The sequence below is a fragment of the Salvelinus fontinalis genome, chromosome 17 (genome assembly GCF_029448725.1).
Source record: "Salvelinus fontinalis isolate EN_2023a chromosome 17, ASM2944872v1, whole genome shotgun sequence".
Lineage (NCBI taxonomy): Eukaryota > Metazoa > Chordata > Actinopteri > Salmoniformes > Salmonidae > Salvelinus > Salvelinus fontinalis.
The window spans coordinates 1,319,200-1,334,199 of NC_074681.1; the positions used below are offsets into that span (position 1 = coordinate 1,319,200).

A 15,000-nucleotide genomic window follows, 5' to 3' on the forward strand; every position below is an offset into this window, starting at 1 on the left:
TGGGTGCTGTTCAGTTCTGGTTCCTCTGTTTGTTTCTCTGGGTTTGTGTGTGTTTTGGCTTTATGGTGACAGACACAGTGCCTTCTAAAAACCTTTCTCCATTTTAGACATCAGTGTTGATGGAAAATACATGTTTTCAATGTTCCCGAATTGGCATGAAAATAGACACTGTAGGTGGATGGAGAAAGGTGTGTGTGTGTGTGTGTGTGTGTGTGTGTGTGTGTGTGTGTGTGTGTGTGTGTGTGTGTGTGTGTGTGTGTGTGTGTGTGTGTGTGTGTGTGTGTGTGTGTGTGTGTGTGTGTGTGTGTGTGTGTGTGTGTGTGTGTGTGTGTGTGTGTGTGTCGATGCATTCTTGTCTAAGGGGGTGGCGTTTTTGGATACATGAAGTAAGGCGAACGTGTCGCTCACACACAGTCTGTGTGGTCGACCTCTAGTCCCTGACCTCTAACCCTTGACCCCTAACCTCTAACTCCTGACCATATGTTGCTTCTCTCAGGAGGCCACCATCACTGGTCTGCACTCCGAGACCTCCTACTCTGTTACCGTGGCAGCCTACACAACCAAGGGAGACGGGGCGCGTAGCAAAGCTAAAGTCATCACCACCACTGGAGCAGGTGAGATACCGTTACTGGCCACTGAGGGGGTGAGATACCGTTACTGGTCACTGGGGGGTGAGATACCGTTACTGGCCACTGGGGGATGAGATACCGCTACTGGCCACTGGGGGGGTGAGATACCGTTACTGGTCACTGGGGGGGTGAGATACCGTTACTGGCCACTGGGGGGGTGAGATACCGTTACTGGCCACTGGGGGGGTGAGATACTGCTGAGGGAGAGGTACTACCGTTACTGGTCACTGGGGGGGGGGGGTGAGATACCGTTACTGGCCACTGGGGGGGTGAGATACCGTTACTGGCCACTGGGGGGTGAGATACCGTTACTGGCCACTTGGGGGGTGAGATACTGCTGAGGGAGAGGTACTACCGTTACTGGTCACTGGGGGGGTGAGATACCGTTACTGGCCACTGGGGGGGGTGAGATACCGTTACTGGCCACTGGGGGGGTGAGATACCGCTACTGACCACTGGGGGGGTGAGATACCATTACTGGCCACTGGGGGGGTGAGATACCATTACTGGCCACTGGGGGGGTGAGATACCGCTACTGGCCACTGGGGGGTGAGATACCGTTACTGGTCACTGGGGGGTGAGATACCGTTACTGGCCACTGGGGGGTGAGATACCGTTACTGGCCACTGGGGGGTGAGATACCGCTACTGGCCACTGGGGGGGGGGGTGAGATACCGCTACTGGCCACTGGGGGGGTGAGATACCGTTACTGGCCACTGGGGGGTGAGATACCGTTACTGGCCACTTGGGGGGTGAGATACTGCTGAGGGAGAGGTACTACCGTTACTGGTCACTGGGGGGGTGAGATACCGTTACTGGCCACTGGGGGGTGAGATACCGTTACTGGCCACTGGGGGGGTGAGATACCGTTACTGGCCACTGGGGGGGGTGAGATACCGTTACTGGCCACTGGGGGGGTGAGATACCGTTACTGGCCACTGGGGGGGTGAGATACCGTTACTGGCCACTGGGGGGGTGAGATACCGTTACTGGCCACTGGGGGGTGAGATACCGTTACTGGTCACTGGGGGGTGAGATACCGCTACTGGCCACTGGGGGGTGAGATACCGCTGAGGGAGAGGTACTACCGTTACTGGCCACTGGGGGGTGAGATACCGTTACTGGCCACTGGGGGGTGAGATACCGTTACTGGCCACTGGGGGGTGAGATACCGTTACTGGCCACTGGGGGGTGAGATACCGTTACTGGCCACTGGGGGGTGAGATACCGTTACTGGCCACTGGGGGGTGAGATACCGCCGAGGGAGCGGTACTACCGTTACTGGCCACTGGGGGGGGGGGGGGGATATCGTTACTGGTCACTGAGGGGGTGAGATACCGTTACTGGTCACTGGGGGGTGAGATACCGTTACCGTGGCAGCCTACACAACCAAGGGAGACGGGGCGCGTAGCAAAGCTAAAGTCATCACCACCACTGGAGCAGGTGAGATACCGTTACTGGCCACTGAGGGGGTGAGATACCGTTACTGGTCACTGGGGGGTGAGATACCGTTACTGGCCACTGGGGGATGAGATACCGCTACTGGCCACTGGGGGGGTGAGATACCGTTACTGGTCACTGGGGGGGTGAGATACCGTTACTGGCCACTGGGGGGGTGAGATACCGTTACTGGCCACTGGGGGGTGAGATACCGTTACTGGCCACTTGGGGGGTGAGATACTGCTGAGGGAGAGGTACTACCGTTACTGGTCACTGGGGGGGTGAGATACCGTTACTGGCCACTGGGGGGGGTGAGATACCGTTACTGGCCACTGGGGGGGGGTGAGATACCGCTACTGACCACTGGGGGGGTGAGATACCATTACTGGCCACTGGGGGGGTGAGATACCATTACTGGCCACTGGGGGGGTGAGATACCGCTACTGGCCACTGGGGGGTGAGATACCGTTACTGGTCACTGGGGGGTGAGATACCGTTACTGGCCACTGGGGGGTGAGATACCGTTACTGGCCACTGGGGGGTGAGATACCGCTACTGGCCACTGGGGGGGGGTGAGATACCGCTACTGGCCACTGGGGGGTGAGATACCGTTACTGGCCACTGGGGGGTGAGATACCGTTACTGGCCACTGGGGGGTGAGATACCGTTACTGGCCACTGGGGGGTGAGATACCGCTACTGGCCACTGGGGGGTGAGATACCGTTACTGGCCACTGGGGGGGTGAGATACCGTTACTGGCCACTGGGGGGGGTGAGATACCGTTACTGGCCACTGGGGGGGTGAGATACCGTTACTGGCCACTGGGGGGGTGAGATACCGTTACTGGCCACTGGGGGGGTGAGATACCGTTACTGGCCACTGGGGGGTGAGATACCGTTACTGGCCACTGGGGGGGTGAGATACCGTTACTGGTCACTGGGGGGTGAGATACCGCTACTGGCCACTGGGGGGTGAGATACCGCTGAGGGAGAGGTACTACCGTTACTGGCCACTGGGGGGTGAGATACCGTTACTGGCCACTGGGGGGTGAGATACCGTTACTGGCCACTGGGGGGTGAGATACCGTTACTGGCCACTGGGGGGTGAGATACCGTTACTGGCCACTGGGGGGTGAGATACCGTTACTGGCCACTGGGGGGTGAGATACCGCCGAGGGAGCGGTACTACCGTTACTGGCCACTGGGGGGGGGGGGGAGATATCGTTACTGGTCACTGGAGGGTGAGATACCATTACTGGCCACTGGGGGGTGAGATACCGTTACTGGCCACTGGGGGTGGGGTGAGATACCGTTACTGGCCACTGGGGGGGTGAGATACCGTTACTGGTCACTGGGGGGTGAGATACCGTTACTGGCCACTGGGGGGATGAGATACCGCTGAGGGAGACTGTATGGCTGAGGTGTCCATCTATGTTTTACAAACTGGACAGACTGTATGGCTGAGGTGTCCATCTGTGTTTTACAAACTGGACAAGACTGTATGGCTGAGGTGTCCATCTGTGTTTTACAAACTGGACAAGACTGTATGGCTGAGGTGTCCGTCTGTGATGTATGAATCTTTCCTCATATATTTTCTCTTACCCCCCCCCCCCCCCCCAGTCCCGGGTCGCCCAACCATGATGATCAGCACTACTATGGGCAACACCGCCCTGATCCAGTGGCAGCCTCCTAAAGACATGGTCGGAGAATTGATGGGCTATCTGCTGCAGTACAGACTCCAAGAGGACACGGTAGATGTCCTTTTTACCATCCTGTATTCACAAAGCATCTCCAGAGTTACTGATCTAGGATCAGTTTCGGCCCCTTTTAGATCATAATGAATATGATAGCATGGATAAGACCTGATTCTAGACCAGCGCATAGAGACGGTTTTATGAATACGGTCCACAAAGGACCACTTTGGAAATAAGTGTTTTTTAAAAGGGAAGTTTCGGGATTTGAACTTGATGTTTTACGGTTCCAACTTCCTCTTCCTTTACTTTTCCCCTGTAATTCCTGCTTTCAGTCCAATTCTCTGAGATCAAAGGCACATGGTATTGACATACAGTGCAATCGGAAAGTATTCAGACCCCTTGACTTTATCCACATTTTGTTACGTTACAGCTTAATACTAAAATGTATTCCATTTTTTGTTTTTTTCCCCTTATCAATCTACACCCAATACCCCATAATGACGAAGCAAAAAGATATATATATATTTTTTAAGCAAATGTATAAAAAATGTAAAACTGAAATATCATATTTACATAAGTATTCAGACCCTTTACTCAGTACTTTGTTGAAACACCTTTGGCAGTGATTACAGCCTTGAGTCTTCTTGGTTATGACGCCTACAAGCTTGGCACACCTGTATTTGGGGAGTTTCTCCCATTCTTCTCTACAGATCCTCTCAAGCTCTGTCAGGTTGGATGGGGAGCGTCACTGCACATATATTTTCAAGTCTCTCCAGAGATGTTTGATCGGGTTCAAGTCCGGGCTCTGGCTGGGCAACTCAAGGACATTCGGAGCCTTGTCCCGAAGCCACTCCTGCGTTGCCTTGGCTGTGTGCTTAGAGTCGTTGTCCGTTGGAAGGTGAACCTTCACCCCAGTCTGAGGTCCTGAGTGCTCTGGAGCAGGTTTTCATCAAGGATCTCTCTGTACTTTGCTCCGTTCATCTTTCCCTCAATCCTGACTAGTCTCCCAGTCCCTGCCGGTGAAAAACATCCCCACAGCATGATGCTGCCACCACCATGCTTCACCGTAGGGATGGTGCCAGGTTTCCTCCAAACTTGACGCTTGGCATTCAGGCCAAAGAGTTCAATCTTGGTTTCATCAGACCAGAGAATCGTGTTTCTCATGGTCTGAGAGTCTATGAGTCTATAGGTACCTTTTGGCAAACTCCAAGCGGGCTGTCATGTGCATTTTACTGAGGAGTGGCTTCCATCTGGCCACTCTACCATAAATGCCTCATTGGTGGAGTGCTGCAGAGATGGTTGTCCTTCTGGAAGGTTCTCCCATCTCCACAGAGGAACTCTGAAGCTCTGTCAGAGTGACCATTTGTTTCTTGATCACCTTCCTGACCAAGGCCCTTCTACCCCAATTGCTCAGTTTGTCTGGGCGGCCAGCTCTAGGAAGAGTCTTGGTGGTTCCAAACTTCTTCCATTTAAGGATGATGGAGGCCACTGTTCTTGGGGACCTTAAATGCTGCAGAAATGTTTTGGTACCCTTCCCCAGATCTGTGCCTCGACACAATCCTGTCTCAGAGCTCTACGAACAAATCCTTCGACCTCATGGCTTGGTTTTTGCTCTGACATGCACTGTCATCTGTGGGACCTTACATAGACAGGTGTGTGCCTTTCCAAATCATGTCCAATCAATTGAATTTACCACAGGTGGACTCCAAGTTGCAGAAACATCTCAAGGATGATCAATGGAAACAGGATGCACCTGAGCTCAATTTCAAATCTCATAGCAAAGGGTCTGAATACTAATGTAAATAAGGTATTTCTGTTTTTAATTTTTAATAAACTTGCAAAAAATTCTCAACCCTCTTTTCGCTTCGTCATTATGGGGTATTGTGTGTAGATTGCTGAGAATTTTTATTTATTTAATCCATTCTTTAATAGGGTTGTAACGTAACAAAATGTGGATAAAGAAAAGGGGTCTGAATACTTTCCGAAGACACTTGTATGTATTATTTACTGCCCCAACAAATAAAATCCACTTTAATTAAATCCAGGCGTACACCTCACGGAAATTCAAACGGACGGACGACCACTACACCGCAACCGAACTGCACAAGGGCGCCACCTACGTGTTCCGGCTGAGTGCACAAAACCGCGCCGGTTTCGGAGACGCCTATGTCAAGGAGATCAGCACCCAGGAAGACGTGCCCAGCGGGTACCCCTTAAACCTCCGTGTGACAGGGTGCGTACCTGCGTGTGTGTACGTGTTTGTGCGTGTGCGTGTACGTGTTTGTGTGTGTGTGTGTGTGTGTGTGTGTGTGTGTGTGTGTGTGTGTGTGTGTGTGTGTGTGTGTGTGTGTGTGTGTGTGTGTGTGTGTGTGTGTGTGTGTGTGTGTGTGTGTGTGTGTGTGTGTGTGATACCAATATCCGGTAGATAGAATCCTCCTTGTTCTTGGTGATTATTTCTGAGTCTGTGAATAATGAGGGGTGTGTCTAAACGCTATCACTTCACGCGTGCCCGTCTCGTAGGACTAGATTACCGACAGCCAATAGGCAGGTTGCACTACTAACACACGCTACCGTTTAGGTTGACCACGTCGACCACCCAGCTGGCGTGGGATCCCCCGGAGCTGTCTGAGAGGAACGGGAAGATACTGCACTATGTCGTGGTGTACAGAGACATCAACAGCCACACCAACAGCACCAACAGGTACTATTCACTATTGATCCATTGATTGATTGATTGATTGATTGTACAGTATATGCTAATTTAAAACGTTAGGGTGCGTCCAGCCAGAGACATTATATACAGTACCAGTCAAACGTTTGGACACACCAACTCATCTAAGGGTTTTTCTTTATTTTGACAATTTTCTACATTGTAGAATGATGATACCTTCATAATATGATGTCGTGCCATAAAATGGACTTGGTGTTTTACCAAATAGGGCTATCTTCTGTAGACCACCCTTACCTTGTCACAACACAACTGATTGGCTCAAAAGCATTTAAGGAGGAAAGAAATTCCACAAATTAAGGCACACCTGTTAATTGAAATGCATTCCAGGTGACTACCTCATGAAGTTGGTTGAGAGAATGCCAAGAGTGTGCAAAGCTGTCATCAAGGGTGGCTACTTTGAAGAATCTCAAATATAAAATACATTTTTTGTTGTTTAACACTTTTTTGGTTACTACATGATTCCATATGTGTTATTCCATAGTTGTGATGTCTTCACTATTATTATATAATGTAGAAAATAGTAAAAATAAAGAAAAACCCTTGAATGAGTAGATGTGTCCAGACTGCTACTGTATCAGGAAATTATTGAGGATAAAAACACCATAACTTCCGAAGGCTTATGTCTGTACTGTCCCCCTGTACTGCCCCCTGTACTGTCCCCCTGTACTGCCCCCTGTACTGCCCCCCTGTACTGTCCCCCTGTACTGTCCCCCTGTACTGTCCCCCTGTACTGCCCCCTGTACTGTCCTCCTGTACTGTCCTCCTGTACTGTCCCCCTGTGCTGTCCTCCTGTACTGTCCCCCTGTACTGTCCCCCTGTACTGTCCCCCTGTACTGTTCCCCTGTACTGTCCCCCTGTACTGTCCCCCTGTACTGTCCCCCTGTGCTGTCCTCCTGTACTGTCCTCCTGTACTGTCCCCCTGTACTGTCCCCCTGTACTGTTCCCCTGTACTGTCCCCCTGTACTGTCCCCCTGTACTGTCCCCCTTACTGTCCTCCTGTACTGTCCCCCTGTACTGTCCTCCATAGCTCTGTATGTTATTGCTTCTGTTGTGGTCCCCTGTACTGTCCCCCTGTACTGTCCCCCTGTATTGTCCTGCTGTACTGTCCCCCTATACTGTCCTCCTGTACTGTCCCCATGTACTGTCCTCCTGTACTGTTCCCCTGTACTGTCCCCCTGTACTGTCCTCCTGTATTGTCCTCCTGTACTGTCCCCCTGTACTGTCCCCCTGTACTGTCCCCCTGTACTGTCCCCCTGTACTGTCCCCCTGTACTGTCCTCCTGTACTGTCCTCCTGTACTGTCCCCCTGTACTGTCCCCCTGTACTGTCCCCCTGTACTGTCCCCCTGTCCTACATAGCTCTCCCTTGTTATTGGTTCTATACTGTCCCCCTGTACTGTCCTCCATAGCTCTGTATGTTATTGCTTCTGTTGTTTTCCCCTGTACTGTCCTCCTGTACTGTCCCCCTGTATTGTCCCGGTGTACTGTCCCCCTATACCATCCTCCTGTACTGTCCCCATGTACTGTCCCCCTGTATTGTCCCGCTGTACTGTCCCCCTATACTGTCCTCCTGTATTGTTCCCCTGTACTGTCCCCCTATACTGTCCCCCTGTGCTGTCCCCCTGTGCTGTCCCCCTGTACTGTCCCCCTGTACTGTCCCCCTGTACTGTCCCCCTATACTGTCCTCCTGTACTGTCCCCATGTACTGTCCCCCTGTACTGTCCCCCTGTACTGTCCCCCTGTACTGTCCCCCTGTACTGTCCCCCTGTACTGTCCCCCTGTATTGTCCCGCTGTATTGTCCCCCTATACTGTCCTCCTGTATTGTCCTCCTGTACTGTCCCCCTGTACTGTCCCCCTGTACTGTCCCCCTGTACTGTCCCCCTGTACTGTCCCCCTGTACTGTCCTCCTGTATTGTCCCCCTGTACTGTCCCCCTGTACTGTCCCCCTGTACTGTCCCCCTGTACTGTCCCCCTGTACTGTCCCCCTGTCCTACATAGCTCTCCCTTGTTATTGGTTCTATACTGTCCCCCTGTACTGTCCTCCATAGCTCTGTATGTTATTGCTTCTGTTGTTTTCCCCTGTACTGTCCTCCTGTACTGTCCCCCTGTATTGTCCCGGTGTACTGTCCCCCTATACCATCCTCCTGTACTGTCCCCATGTACTGTCCCCCTGTATTGTCCCGCTGTACTGTCCCCCTATACTGTCCTCCTGTATTGTTCCCCTGTACTGTCCCCCTGTACTGTCCCCCTGTGCTGTCCCCCTGTGCTGTCCCCCTGTACTGTCCCCCTGTATTGTCCCGCTGTACTGTCCCCCTATACTGTCCTCCTGTACTGTCCCCATGTACTGTCCCCCTGTACTGTCCCCCTGTACTGTCCCCCTGTACTGCCCCCCTGTACTGTCCCCCTGTACTGCCCCCCTGTACTGTTCCCCTGTACTGTTCCCCTGTACTGTCCCCCTGTACTGTCCCCCTGTACTGCCCCCCTGTACTGTCCCCCTGTACTGCCCCCCTGTCCTACATAGTTCAGTATATTATTGGTTCTATACTGTCCCCCTGTACTCTCCCCCTGTACTGTCCCCCTGTCCTACATAGTTTGGTATATTATTGGTCCTGTACTGTCCCCCTGTACTGTCCCCCTGTCCTACATAGTTCGGTATATTATTGGTTCTATACTGTCCCCCTGTACTCTCCCCCTGTACTGTCCCCCTGTCCTACATAGTTCAGTATATTATTGGTTCTATACTGTCCCCCTGTACTGTCCCCCTGTCCTACATAGTTCGATATATTATTGGTTCTATACTGTCCCCCTGTACTGTCCTCCCTTCCTACATAGTTCGGTATATTATTGGTTCTATACTGTCCCCCTGTACTGTCCCCCTGTACTGTCCTCCTGTCCTACATAGTTTGGTATATTATTGGTCCTGTACTGTCCCCCTGTACTGTCCCCCTGTCCTACATAGTTCGGTATATTATTGGTTCTATACTGTCCCCCTGTCCTACATAGTTCGGTATATTATTGGTTCTATACTGTCCCCCTGTACTGTCCTCCCTTCCTACATAGTTCGGTATATTATTGGTTCTATACTGTCCCCCTGTACTGTCCCCCTGTACTGTCCTCCTGTCCTACATAGTTTGGTATATTATTGGTCCTGTACTGTCCCCCTGTACTGTCCCCCTGTACTGTCCCCCTGTCCTACATAGTTTGGTATATTATTGGTCCTGTACTGTCCCCCTGTACTGTCCCCCTGTACTGTCCCCCTGTCCTACATAGTTCGGTATATTATTGGTTCTGTACTGTCCCCCTGTCCTACATAGTTCGGTATATTATTGGTCCTGTACTGTCCCCCTGTCCTACATAGTTCGGTATATTATTGGTCCTGTACTGGCCCCCTGTCCTACATAGTTCGGTATATTATTGGTCCTGTACTGTCCCCCTGTCCTACATAGTTCGGTATATTATTGGTCCTGTACTGTCCCCCTGTCCTACATAGTTCGGTATATTATTGGTCCTGTACTGTCCCCCTGTCCTACATAGTTCGGTATATTATTGGTCCTGTACTGTCCCCCTGTCCTACATAGTTCGGTATATTATTGGTCCTGTACTGTCCCCCTGTACTGTCCCCCTGTCCTACATAGTTCAGTATATTATTGGTTCAATACTGTCCCCCTGTACTGTCCCCCTGTCCTACATAGTTCAGTATATTATTGGTCCTGTACTGTCCCCCTGTCCTACATAGTTCGGTATATTATTGGTTCTATACTGTCCCCCTGTACTGTCCCCCTGTACTGTCCCCCTGTCCTACATAGTTCGGTATATTATTGGTCCTGTACTGTCCCCCTGTCCTACATAGTTCAGTATATTATTGGTTCAATACTGTCCCCCTGTACTGTCCCCCTGTACTGTCCCCCTGTCCTACATAGTTCAGTATATTATTGGTTCAATACTGTCCCCCTGTACTGTCCCCCTGTACTGTCCCCCTGTCCTACATAGCTCTACATGTTATTGCTCCTGTGGAAAGTGCTTAATATAACGTATCTATTGTTATCGTTGTTATTATGACGCAAAGCACATCTGTGTGAAAATAGTCTCTGCAAAATGACATGCGTATCTTGTCTTAACAGGACGTTGGGGACACACATGATCATCCAGGGACTGAAACATGACACCACCTATGACATCAGAGTCCAGGCGTTCACCAGCAGAGGAGGGGGACCCATCAGTCCTAGTATACAGAGCAGGACTACATCTACCTCGCCTGGTGAGACACACACATCCATGTAATCACACTGATATGCACGTAACGTGTAAAGTGGAGAATTGTCTTCTTAAACCCATCCTGCCCTACCTGTGTTCCCTCCTCTCCTCTCCTCTCTACCCCACAGTACCTCTCCTCTCCTCTCCTCTCTACCCCACAGTACCTCTCCTCTCCTCTCCTCTCTACCCCACAGTACCTCTCCTCTCCTCTCCTCTCTACCCCACAGTACCTCTCCTCTCCTCTCCTCTCTACCCCACAGTACCTCTCCTCTCCTCTCCTCTCTACCCCACAGTACCTCTCCTCTCCTCTCCTCTCTACCACACAGTACCTCTCCTCTCCTCTCCTCTCCTCTCTACCCCACAGTACCTCTCCTCTCTACCCCACAGTACCTCTCCTCTCCTCTCCTCTCTCCTCTCTCTCACATGAGGACACTCTGGTGTCCTCATGTGTTTCACCTCATTAACACAGGGGCTGGTGTCCTCATCTGTTTCACCTCATTAACACAGGGGCTGGTGTCCTCATCTGTTTCACCTCATTACACAGGGGCTGGTGTCCTCATGCGTTTCACCTCATTAACACAGGGGCTGGTGTCCTCATCTGTTTCACCTCATACATGTTGGATAGATGATTTATTTATCACCCGATGTGAATATTTGAAGCATCAGTATTCTCCTCCCACGGTACGGTAGTGTACATGTCATGGTAATCGCTGTGAACCTGGTGTGTTGTTAAATATTTTAATCAAATGTAATAAATAAATGTGTTTAAAGTTGTCAGGTCCAGACAGTAATCATCTAAAACCGGTATTTTAACCCCCCCCCCCCCCCCCCCCCAGCGTTTGCCACAAGCTTCGGCGTCAAAGCCGTCATGAAGACATCGGTCCTGCTCACGTGGGAAGTGCCAGAAAACTACAAGTCCCAAGTGCCTTTCAAGGTAAAAGCCTGGCTGTTGAGCTGTCTGTCTGTCTGTCTGTCTGTCTGTCTGTCTGTGTCTTCCTAACACTAACCACTATTTGACCCTGTGTGTGTGTGTGTGTGTGTGTGTGTGTGTGTGTGTGTGTGTGTGTGTGTGTGTGTGTGTGTGTGTGTGTGTGTGTGTGTGTGTGTGTGTGTGTGTGTGTGTGTGTGTGTGTGTGTGTGTATATGTGTTTATTTTATTTTATTTATTTAACCTTTATTTAACCAGGTAGGCAAATTGAGAACACGTTCTCATTTACAATTGCGACCTGGCCAAGATAAAGCAAAGCAGTTCGACACATACAACAACACATAGTTACACATGGAGTAAAAACAAACATATAGTCAATAATACAGTGAAAAAGATAAAAAAATAAGTCTATATACAATGTGAGCAAGTGAGGTGAGATAAGGGAGGTGAAGGCAAACAGATATATGTATAAATAAATAAAAATATAAAAAGGCCATGGAGGCGAAGTGAGTACAACACAGCAAGTAAAATAAAAACTAAAAAAAAAACACTGGAATGGTTGGTTTGCATTGGAAGAAAGTGCAAAGTAGAGACAGAAATAATGGGGTGCAAAGGAGCAAAATAAATTAATAAATAAATACAGTAGGTAAAGAGGTAGTTGTTTGGGCTAAATTGTAGATGGGTTATGTACAGGTGCAGTAATCTATGAGCTGCTCTGACAGCTGGTGCTTAAAGCTAGTGAGGGAGATAGGTGTTTCCAGTTTCAGAGATTTTTGTAGTTCGTTCCAGTCATTGGCAGCAGAGAACTGGAAGGAGAGGCGTCCAAAGGAAGAATTGGTTTTGGGGGTGACTAGAGAGATATACCTGCTGGAGCGCGTGCTACGGGTAGGTGCTGCTATGGTGACCAGCGAGCTGAGATAAGGGGGGACTTTACCTAGCAGGGTCTTGTAGATGACCTGGAACCAATGGGTTTGGCGACGAGTATGAAGCGAGGGCCAGCCAACGAGAGTGTACAGGTCGCAGTGGTGGGTAGTATATGGGGCTTTGGTGACAAAACGGATGGCACTGTGATAGACTGCATCCAATTTATTGAGTAGGGTTTTGGAGGCTATTTTGTAAATGACATCACCGAAGTCGAGGATTGGTAGGATGGTCAGTTTTACAAGGGTATGTTTGGCAGCATGAGTAAAGGATGCTTTGTTGCGGAATAGGAAGCCAATTCTAGATTTGACTTTGGATTGGAGATGTTTGATGTGGGTCTGGAAGGAGAGTTTACAGTCTAACCAGACACCTAGGTATTTGTAGTTGTCCACATATTCTAAGTCAGAGCCGTCCAAAGTAGTGATGTTGGACAGGCGGGCAGGAGCAGGCAGCGATCGGTTGAAGAGCATGCATTTGGTTTTACTTGTATTTAAGAGCAGTTGGAGGCCACGGAAGGAGAGTTGTATGGCATTGAAGCTCGCCTGGAGGGTTGTTAACACAGTGTCAAAAGAAGGGCCAGAAGTATACAGAATAGTGTCGTCTGCGTAGAGGTGGATCAGAGAATCACCAGCAGCAAGAGCGACATCATTGATGTAAACAGAGAAGAGAGTCGGTCCAAGAATTGAACCCTGTGGCACCCCCATAGAGACTGCCAGAGGCCCGGACAACAGACCCTCCGATTTGACACACTGAACTCTATCAGAGAAGTAGTTGGTGAACCAGGCGAGGCAATCATTAGAGAAACCAAGGCTGTCGAGTCTGCCAATGAGGATGTGGTGATTGACAGAGTCAAAAGCCTTGGCCAGGTCAATGAATACGGCTGCACAGTATTGTTTCCTATCGATGGCGGTTACGATATCGTTTATGACCTTGAGCGTGGCTGAGGTGCACCCATGACCAGCTCTGAAACCAGATTGCATAGCGGAGAAGGTGTGGTGTGATTCGAAATGGTCGGTAATCTGTTTGTTGACTTGGCTTTCGAAGACCTTAGAAAGGCAGGGTAGGATAGATATAGGTCTGTAGCAGTTAGGGTCAAGGGTGTCCCCCCCTTTGAAGAGGGGGATAACCGCAGCTGCTTTCCAATCTTTGGGGATCTCAGACGACACGAAAGAGAGGTTGAAGAGGCTAGTAATAGGGGTGGCAACAATTTCAGCAGATAGTTTTAGAAAGAAAGGGTCCAGATTATCTAGCCCGGCTGATTTGTAAGGGTCCAGATTTTGCAGCTCATTAAGAACATCAGCTGACTGTATTTGGGAGAAAGAGAAATGGGGAAGGCTTGGGCGAGTAGCAGAGGGGAGGGCAGTGCTGTTGTCCCGGGTAGGGGTAGCCAGGTGGAAAGCATGGCCAGCCGTAGAAAAATGCTTATTGAAATTCTCAATTATAGTGGATTTGTCGGTGGTGACAGTGTTTCCTATCTTCAGGGCGGTTGGAAGCTGGGAGGAGGTGTTCTTATTCTCCATGGACTTTACGGTGTCCCAGAACTTTTTTGAATTTGTGTTGCAGGAAGCAAATTTCTGCTTGAAAAAGCTAGCCTTGGCTGTTCTAACTGCCTGTGTATATTGGTTTCTGGCTTCCCTGAAAAGTTGCATATCACGGGGGCTGTTCGATGCTAATGCAGAACGCCATAGGATGTTTTTCTGTTGGTTAAGGGCAGTCAGGTCAGGAGAGAACCAAGGGCTATATCTGTTCCTGGTTCTAAATTTCTTGAATGGGGCATGCTTATTCAAGATGGTGAGGAAGGCATTTTTAAAAAATGACCAGGCATCCTCTACTGACGGGATGAGATCAATATCCTTCCAGGATACCCCGGCCAGGTCAATTAGGAAGGCCTGCTCGCTGAAGTGTTTCAGGGAGCGTTTGACAGTGATGAGTGGAGGTCGTTTGACCGCTGACCCATTACGGATGCAGGCAATGAGGCAGTGATCGCTGAGATCTTGGTTAAAAACAGCAGAGGTGTATTTGGAGGGCAAGTTTGTTAGGATGATATCTATGAGGGTACCCGTGTTTACGGAATTGGGGTGGTACCTGGTAGGTTCATTAATAATTTGTGTGAGATTGAGGGCATCAAGCTTAGATTGTAGGGTGGCTGGGGTGTTGAGAATGTTCAAATTTAGGTCGCCTAGCAGCACGAGCTCTGAAGATAGATGGGGGGCAATCAGTTCACATATAGTGTCCAGAGCACAGCTGGGGGCAGAGGGTGGTCTATAGCAGGCGGCAACGGTGAGAGACTTGTTTTTAGAGAGGTGGATTTTTAAAAGTAGAAGTTCAAATTGTTTGGGAACAGACCTGGATAGTATAACAGAACTCTGCAGGCAGTCTTTGCAGTAGATTGCAACACCGCGTGT

At 50.0% G+C, this 15,000-nt stretch overlaps 1 protein-coding gene across 1 annotated transcript in view; it reads left to right on the top strand.

Annotated features, from left to right (window-relative positions):
• Nucleotides 1–15,000, top strand: part of LOC129813543 (receptor-type tyrosine-protein phosphatase F-like) — a 488,239-nt gene that overhangs the window by 392,994 nt on the left and 80,245 nt on the right. The window contains exons 18-23 of the mRNA XM_055865838.1: nucleotides 497–614; nucleotides 3,689–3,819; nucleotides 5,808–5,995; nucleotides 6,341–6,463; nucleotides 10,614–10,750; nucleotides 11,583–11,680. Of these exons, the coding sequence (XP_055721813.1) occupies nucleotides 497–614; nucleotides 3,689–3,819; nucleotides 5,808–5,995; nucleotides 6,341–6,463; nucleotides 10,614–10,750; nucleotides 11,583–11,680 (795 nt within the window). The remainder of the gene's footprint in view (nucleotides 1–496; nucleotides 615–3,688; nucleotides 3,820–5,807; nucleotides 5,996–6,340; nucleotides 6,464–10,613; nucleotides 10,751–11,582; nucleotides 11,681–15,000) is intronic.